Raw genomic sequence first — 9,184 nt, forward strand, 5'->3', positions numbered from 1 at the left:
GTGTTGTACGCGCCATGGCGTGGACGACGTGCCGCAGATTGGAGTCGTTGGCGACGTTGTCGGTGATGTCCCGGGCGATGACGGTGAAGACGGACCAGCGATGGAGACCGCGCGGGCGAGACAGTTGTTGCGTCGCACGTAGGCGTCCCGTGTGTGACGCATGCGGCCGTGCCGCGCAGTTGATGAAGATGGCTGGTGCAGTCGATGCCGTTGTCGGAGTAGAGGCGCGCGGTGACGGCGGCGGTGGGCGACTCAATCCGATCTATGATCGGTAAACCAAAAAGGAAAACGCCGGTCGAGCGACCGGCGGAGCAAAAAGAAAACCAATCTACGGATTGGAAAAAAAAAGACTCGAGGGCAGCGGATCAACAGATCGGCGAACGAACCCTCATACGGGTTGCGCGGCCCCCGGAGTAGGCCATGGAGATTGACCTCCCCGGGGGCGGGCGGAAGCTTGTGCGGCGGCTAGGTCAAGGAGCGTGCCGCTCTGATACCATGTAGAAGGATAGAGACGGAGAGAGATATGCGGAATATGATGGATATTGTATTGCACCTCATGGGCGAGTATATATAGAGTACAAGACTTGGAAGCTAAGAAACCTCCTAGGGAGAATATGGAAACAATCCTAATACAATCCCGTGTAATCTATAACTACCAAATATACTCTAACAATATGGATGGAGGGAGGCAGGGGAGTAGGAACTCATTTTCTCCGCGCTTTGTAGCAGCGTGCCGAGCTTTGACATGCTACCAATATCTCCTTACGGGTAGCTCGCGTAGATTCGCTACGCTATCGGTAAGGGCAAGTTTCATGCATCCTCGTATTATGGGCGTCTATGCTTCTGACTTCTTGTTGTCATTCGACTCCGTTGGTACACAACTAGAGAGTTTTTTTTTTGGAAATCGGAGCACCTATACATGGAGCTAAGTCTTGTTGCATTGTGCTCTTACAAATTACTTCATTATGGGCCTAACCTTTTCAAGTAATGGAACGATTTGTACCGAACGATCATCCTTCACGTCTTCATATTTTGTGATGCATTCTATCAAACTTAACTCAAATGAAGCACCAGATGTTGAAGCCAAACTATGAGAACAATAGAATAGAGCATGCAGTGGCATGAGTATTTTCTACATATTCTGCATAAACAAGTACATGGATAACACCACACCACGAGAATCACAAGTATTTTCTACATACTCTGCATAAACAAGTACATGGATAACAACACACGACAAGTAGCCATCAAGAGACGGATATGATCCACTCGAGAAGGTAATGATGCCCATAGAACAACGCTGCCAAACCAATAAGTAATGGCATGAATAATATTTCTCAACCTAGAGTTTCGCTAGCCCCAACCCTGGTCTAACCATAGTTAAGGCACGGTCATCCAAGGCATTGTGGTAGCCTTCAACAAGGGGAAGGGGGGGGGGGTGATGCCATTTTTGTTTTTGCGCGGTCTAACCAACAAATGCTAGATCAAGGCTTTTGTGAGAGTTAAATACTTGACATTGCCTTGCTATATATGTTAACTGTCTCAAGGAGACTATTATTCATCATGTTTGCATAGCCCGGCCTCCCTTGTTGATCTCGTGATGCAGATTCCTGATCTAGGTTAACACTTTACCTTAGTAGGAGGGCCACTCAATTCCAGCTCTAATCAGTCGAAAGGGGGCAAGGCAGTGGTGGAGCTACCTTGTGTTTGTGATGTCGCTTGCCACCATATGATCTGACTTAGTTGCACTAATATAGTTGTATTTAAGTCTACCATCTCTAGCTATATACACACTCATATAGCTTTGACATTACTTGTTCCAATTACTAGCTCTGCGACAACGCTAGAGATATCTCTCATAGTCGGAGGGGCAAATATTATCTTGATCAAATACCCATCGCAACATGCTAGACTACTTCTACAACTACCTAGATACGAAATATAATGATACCGAGAACACGGGCCACGACCTCAAGGCAAATATTATCTTGATCAAATATAATGTATATAAGACATGTCATATATACATTATACTCGAGAATAACTGACGACACATCTTGCTACGTCTCTAAGTGGGTATGACTAGGGACAACATGATCTTCATCATGAGTCCATACTACCGGGTTATCATATGAGTAGAGGGGAAGATGAGAAACATGCAAGAGAGATAGGAAGACCAGAAATAACTGATTCCCCCCTAAGTCAAAAGATCATTTGTAAATTATTCCTTCACATGATCAAGACCAATCTTTATCAATTGGCTCTGTATTACTAGTTCATTGTATGACCATTTTGGATATGTATTGCTTTGGGCGTCCACCCGTCGGGCCCTATTTGGTGTCATGCTTCCCAACAACGACAATTGCTCCATATATAGCTGCTGTTTTTTTTCTTGAATTAGGCAAAAGCTTTGCCCTATTTATTAATTAAGAAGTTAAAGTCTATTACAAGTCTAGCACAAGATACACTCTCGGGGCATAATTGAACCCAAGCGCTTAGCACCCGTCATGCTACAAAGAGCCACCTCTCTCTTAATCTTAGTTACAACAATCGTTAGCATGGTCAAAACATTCTGAAACACCCCAGCTCATTCCAAATTTCTCAAGAGATAAGCATGATTTGAGATGCAACGGAATAAGAGAGAATTTCTTTGTCTCGGAACCATATGGCAACATGGGAATTGGGAATGTGTCATTAGTAAACTAGTTTTTCCGCTCGATCAAGATTCAAGACAAGTCTTTTTTTTTATCAGTTGACTACTTGACTCTGTTTATATGTTGTTGCTAGTAGCCTGGCTATATGTTGTTGCTTTCGGCGTCCGGCTGGGCATGGTTGGTGTCGTCTTCCCCGACCGCGACAACCGCGCTGTGGACAGCTGCTAATTTTACGCGGCGCAGGCGCAACACACCATCCTGGGTCCTTGGCCGGCGTGAACCACGGAGGAGTCTGGCCCCTCGTCCACAAGCAACCAGCAAGGTCCGGCCGTCGCTGTACAGTGTGGCGCCCCGCCGCGTAGTATGGTGGGGGAATTGCCGCTTCCCTGGGGCAAACTCCACGGCTGAAGAAGCGGCCCATTTCCAGATTTCGCAGGGCATTTTTTCTTCTGCTGAGAATCGCAGGGCAAGAAGATCTGTACAGCTGCTATGTAAACTTTACTCCACAACAAACTGAAACATCTTTTTTTTGCGGGGTTAACAAACCTAAAACACGATGTATATGATATAATAAAGGAGTAACAAAATATGTTCGACTTTACATTTGTTACGAATCATGATGGCAGTGCGTCGATAGAGCTCACATTGCATCGTCTCCAACACATATTTGTGCTATACATCTCTCTGTTTCTAGTCATCCAGGTAACATCGAAGCGATGATAGTCGGGCGACACAGAGAGAAGCTTTATCCAGGACCAAAAAAGGAACACGAGCATCGTGTGCCAGCTGGGAAGAGAAGAAGCACTCAAATCATCAGTCTCTTTGAAGGGGCGTAGAGCGACACGGACCCAAGCTTGGGGTTTGAGTACTTGACGTAGACCACCTTCTGCTTGCTCCCTGGTGCCGCCGAGTGCAGGCTTGCCAGCCGCATCGCGCAATCCCTTCAGTTCCAAACACAAGAGACCAAGAAAAGATCCAGTCAGTTATGCATACAGAAAATGCTGTGGTAGGTTCATTAGGTAATTAACACAACGGCAGCAGGGAGCAAACAAAAAACCCAGCATGTGGAAAACGCTGTATCATGAAAGAAAATGTTTCATGATAATCTGGTGACAGTATCATGGGAGCATCGATTGACAAGTGTGGTTCAGGTTTGATGCAAGTATTCAGACTTCACAAAAGCTAGGAAGAAGACTTACAGCAGCTGCCACTCAGCTAAGCCTGTATGGTGCTCCAGGACATCGTTCCAGCGTGGGCTCATTTTCAGTGTGCACCGAGCAGCGTAGACAGCTGCTGCTGCAGTCTTTGATGGGGGGTATTGTAGCATGGTGTACTGAACCAGTGAAAGCTCGGCATAAAAGAACGCCATATTTTCCAGCTGCATTGGAGACAAGCAAGGAAATGCACAACATTACACATCAATCTGTGGTAGAGTTACTGAGAACTGGGTCACTGAATTATACCTCCTTATCCCCCATTGCAGCTTTCAGATACCGAACCATGAACATATACAAGGTTGGAACTGTTAAGTTCCACTGCAGCTTGTTGAGTATGGACTTCTCCTTGCGTAGGACCTGTTCCCGGGAAAATGAATTGTCTGATATGCACAACAGATCCTGAACCTGTAAAAGCAGTTCATGATTATCAGATTTCACAAGCAAGTCTGATCAAGTTTGATTTGACACACATCCGTTATGAGCTTTTGATTCAAAGATGGTTCAACAATATGCATAAGAAATAGAACTAACACTCCAATCAAGCAGCATCAGTAGCGTGAATTACAGAAATACCCTACTACAACAGTTATGAGCTTTTGATGCAAAGATAGTTCAACAATAACCCAAAGAAATAGAACTAGCATTCCAGTTGCATCACTAGTGTCAACTACATAAGTACCCTAGCTACTACACCAGTTATGAGCTATTGATGCAAAGATGGTTCAACCACAAGATAAAAGAAATGGAACAAGCACTGAAATCAAACAACATCAGTAATGTAAGCTACTACCTCTGTTCTTATTTAATCTATGCCAGCTACTACATGCATACACTACTTTCTCTGTATAGCCCACGTCTATTTAATCTGAACGGAGGGAGTACATAAGTACCCCTACTACAACATGATCTTTTGATGCAAAGATGGTTCAACAATATGCATAAGAAATAGAAATAGCATTCCAGTCAAGCAGCATCAGTAGCGTGAATTACAGAAATACCCTACTACAACAGTTATGAGCTTTTGATGCAAAGATAGTTCAACAATAACCCAAAGATGATAAAAAAAAAACCCCCAAAGAAATAGAACTAGCATTCCAGTTGCATCACTAGTGTCAACTACATAAGTACCCTAGCTACTACACCAGTTATGAGCTATTGATGCAAAGATGGTTCAACAACAAGACAAAAGAAATGGAACAAGCACTGAAATCAAACAACATCAGTAATGTAAGCTACTACCTCTGTTCTTATTTAATCTATGCCAGCTACTACATGCATACGCTACTTTCTCTGTATAGCCCACGTCGATTTAATCTGAACGGAGGGAGTACATAAGTACCCCTACTACAACAGTTATGAGCTTTTGATGCAAAGATAGTTCAACAACAACCCAAATAAATAGAAATAGCATTCCAGTCAAACAGCATCACTAGTGTGAACTGCAGAAGTACCCTAGCTACTACACCAGTTATGAAATATTGATGCAAAGATGGTTCAACAACAAGACAAAAGAAATGGAACTAGCACTGAAATCAAATAGCATCAGTAGTGTTAATCTGAACGGAGGGAGTACATAAGTACCCTACTACAGCAGTTATGAGCTTTTGATGCAAAGATAGTCCAACAACCATAACCCAAATAAATAGAACTAGCATTCCAGTCAAACAGCATCACTAGTGTGAACTGCAGAAGTACCCTAGCTACTACACCAGTTATGAGCTACTGATGCAAAGATGGTTCAACAACAAGACAAAAGAAATGGAACTAGCACTGAAATCAAATAGCATCAGTAGTGTTAACTACATAAGTACCCTACTACAACACTATGAGCTTTTGATGCAAAGATAGCTCAACAATAACCCAAGGAAATAGAAATACCCTACCTACTACACCAGTTATGAGATTTTGTTGCACAGATGGTTCAACAATAGGCCAAAGAAATAGAACTAGCACCCAAATAATACAGCATCAGTAGTGTCAAGTAACTATAGAAAAACCCGTACCAGGGGAGCCCATATCTCTTCATACTTGCATGCTATCAGCATGGCGCTCACGCCAATGAGCTGAAGGTCCTTTCTCAGAACATTCTTCATGGACAAGTACTGATCAATAATGTAGACCGTCAGGTACAAGGTCTCTGGCATGAGAATAAGCCTGTGGTGGACCTCAATAATCCAATCAATCAGTATTGCCCTCATTCTCTCATTTATATCGGTCTGTGAAATCATGTACGTACAGAGAGGCCGGCAGGTGCTCTGGACAAGCAGCAAAAACAACAAAGTAATAGCCATCATTTCAGAAATTCACATAACAGAAGTCATCTGTTACCAGATAACAATTTCCTAATTCTACTGTTAACTTCACAGTGCTCGCATGAAGAGTCTAATCAAGCTCTCACCTCAGTGCTCTTGTAGAACCTGTAAATGTCTTCAACATAATCAACCACTGCCAGCTCATTGTGAGCATCAGATGCGTCAATGTTGTACGTCACCGGGGCCTTCTTCGGGCTGGAGATCACCCCATCAGAAGCCTGCATCAAGAACAAGAATCCATTATGATGACATTACTCAATCAAGCTTAATTGTCAGCACACAATATTAGATCACACTTTCATACCCTGCTGCATTTGCTAAGAATTTTTGTAAGTGTGTTGATGGGCGACCTCCGGGAGGCGGCTCTTTTAGCTTGATTTTTCTTCTCATTTTCTGAGTCTGAACTTATCACGATAACTTGGGGCTTCACCCTGTTGTTCTCCTTCTGTTGCTTGATTGCTCTCACACACTTGTTATCTTCTACAGCAGCTACTTCTCTGTGACGGCTCGGATCAGCTGGAGCATGCCGGCCATTTATGACATTGCCGACCTCGACAAGGGGTCGACGAGTTTCTGCTGCTGGTTGTTGAGCAACCTTGGCCTTTGTTTTCTTGACGAGCCTGACATCTGCACAAGTTGGGAGTTTCAGAGCAGATTTCCACACAAAAAAAGATGACCAGAACAAATCTTGTACTGCTGAAATTAGGAAGAGTGCACAATGCAAGGAACAACAGAACCTTGTAAACTATGTCACGTACAGATCGAACCAATATGGAGGATCACAACATCTAAGAACAAGAATCCCAACATCTCAGAACAGGAATCTCAACATCTAACAAAAAGGATTTCCACACAAATAAAGATGACCAGAACAAATCTTGTACTGCTGAAATTAGGAAGAGTGCACAATGCAAGGAACAACAGAGCCTTGTAAACTATATCACGTACAGATCGAACCAACATGGAGGATCACAACATCTAAGAACAAGAATCCCAACATCTCAGAACATGAATCTCAATATCTAACAACAAGAATCCCTACTAAAGAGGAACAAGAAACGCAAATAGACGGGTGCTGAAATCTTCAAATGTGGCATCTTTACCACGACCAGGGGACAACAATCCAATCAAGAGCCCAACTGACGGACATGCATGAAAAAGAGAAACTCGCAAGAATAATGCATGATGTCCAGAACTAGTCGCGACAGCCTAGCAATATCTTCCATACATATCAGGAAAAATCCATGTGAACAATTCAATCAACGCTCCAACGCGACAACTACTTCATCTGTTAGCGTGTGCTTGGCTGAGATCCACGGTTGCAAGAAAAAAGAAACAGACCTCGCCAAAGATGCAGGCACTACTGTCCGATTAATTTTCGAAAGATTCCCCCTTTGTGGCGAAACTGAACAAGAACCCGTACTAAATCCGTACCAAGCACGATCAATCTAGACATCGTAGCAGCGATCAGAAAATCCAGCAGGATAACTGAATCAAGAAATCTCCGAACCAAAACCTGTAGCTCTCTTCAAGGAGGCCAAGCGAAGATTTTTACCGCACCACACACGAGCAATCCAAGAAACGTACGAACTCGTACCGCCGCCGCAATCGTACTAGGAAATGGAACAAACCATGAAGAGGGGAGGCGGGGAGACTCACCGCCCTTGTGTTCTTGAGCAAGAACATCGCCGGCACCGGCGCCGGCGGCCGCCTGCCTCCTCGACGCCATCGCAGCGTCCCACGAGAAGGGATCAAACGCGCCTCCTCTCTCCTCCCGATTCGTTCCCGATCTCGACGACGGCGAGGCGTTGGGTGTGGTTGTGGAGGAGAAGGAACCGAGGAGGAGAGGAGAGGAGACGGGAGGGGCGGGCGGCGGGGGTGGTTTGCTTTGTAGGCGTTGTTGGAAACTCTGGGGGGATTTTGCAACGCTGTCTCCAACGGTCAATTTTTATTAATTGGCGGAGACCGACGGTGAGGCGGCGCGCGGAAGCTGATCCGACGGCTGGGACTCGCTATTACGAATTTTGTAGCCGTTTGGAACCATGGAGGGGGAAACCGGAGTATATGGTGGAATCATACCCAAAGATGGAATGCACTTTGACGATTTCGTCTCTCTTGCATTTTTTGAGGGGAAAAATCTTCTCTGTTTATTTGATTCATCACGTGCAGATTAATTAATTTTTACAGATGGCAATGATTCAATGACAAAATCATGTTATCCTTCTCTGAACCCATGAAATTAGGCAGTATGCCTTTTTTGGATCAATGTTACAGTAGCATTTTCACACAAGCGAAAGTTTTTTTTTCCCTTTTCGTCTTTGAGATAGGCAAATTATTAGAAATTTGAAATTTGTGAGAGCATCTCCACCAGTGACCTCCAAATAGTAGCCGACAACACACATGTCGGCTATGTATTGGATCGCTGCACACACGCCGTTTTTTTTTTATTACCCACACCGGTTGTACCCTAAATCAACTCCCAAAATGAGGAGAGAGAGAGAGAGGTAGGTGGGAGATGTGAGTGTGACAGGTGGGCTAGGCGAGGAGAGAGTGTGGAAACCCGACGTGGAGTTCTTATGGAGTTGCTGCTGGCCCACCCGATAGCATCCCTTTCCACAAGGTTTCTTTGGGATTTATTGGCGCTTGTATTGAACTTAGGATGATATGGATTTTTATTGGAAGCGCCGTTGTGAGCAGTTTTTCTCTCAAAACTACTTAAATCGATGCCGGCTACAATTTAAAGCTCACTGGTGGAGATAGGTCTTTGTTGCACGCCGTTGTTGGCCTTGCACCGAAGTCAAAGTAGAGTGGCTGCCAAAGAGTTTGAGTACAGTGCAGGTCTAGTGAAGAGACGATAGATATCGACGTGCAAGATGGGACATTACGAGAAAAGTGGATGTCATGTACGCTTGGTGCATTGAAACAGCTAATAGGTGAGGCACATTGGGAAAGTAGACCTAGACGAGATTGCAACCGCGCGCGCGGTTTGGGTCGAGCCGGA

At 44.5% G+C, this 9,184-nt stretch overlaps 1 protein-coding gene across 1 annotated transcript; it reads right to left on the reverse strand.

Moving 5' to 3' along the window:
- Positions 1-3,191: 3,191 nt before the first annotated feature.
- LOC127342567 (cyclin-B1-3) lies at positions 3,192-8,064 on the reverse strand. The gene is made up of 7 exons (XM_051368543.2): positions 7,843-8,064; positions 6,488-6,810; positions 6,270-6,401; positions 5,875-6,126; positions 4,118-4,276; positions 3,854-4,032; positions 3,192-3,595 (listed from the first exon to the last, which is right to left on the reverse strand). The coding sequence occupies exons 1-7, from the start codon at positions 7,910-7,912 to the stop codon at positions 3,460-3,462; spliced, it is 1,251 nt and encodes a 416-aa protein (XP_051224503.1). The 5' UTR covers positions 7,913-8,064; the 3' UTR covers positions 3,192-3,459.
- Positions 8,065-9,184: the final 1,120 nt, after the last annotated feature.

This window comes from Lolium perenne, chromosome 3 (genome assembly GCF_019359855.2).
Source record: "Lolium perenne isolate Kyuss_39 chromosome 3, Kyuss_2.0, whole genome shotgun sequence".
Classification (NCBI taxonomy): Eukaryota; Viridiplantae; Streptophyta; class Magnoliopsida; order Poales; family Poaceae; genus Lolium; species Lolium perenne.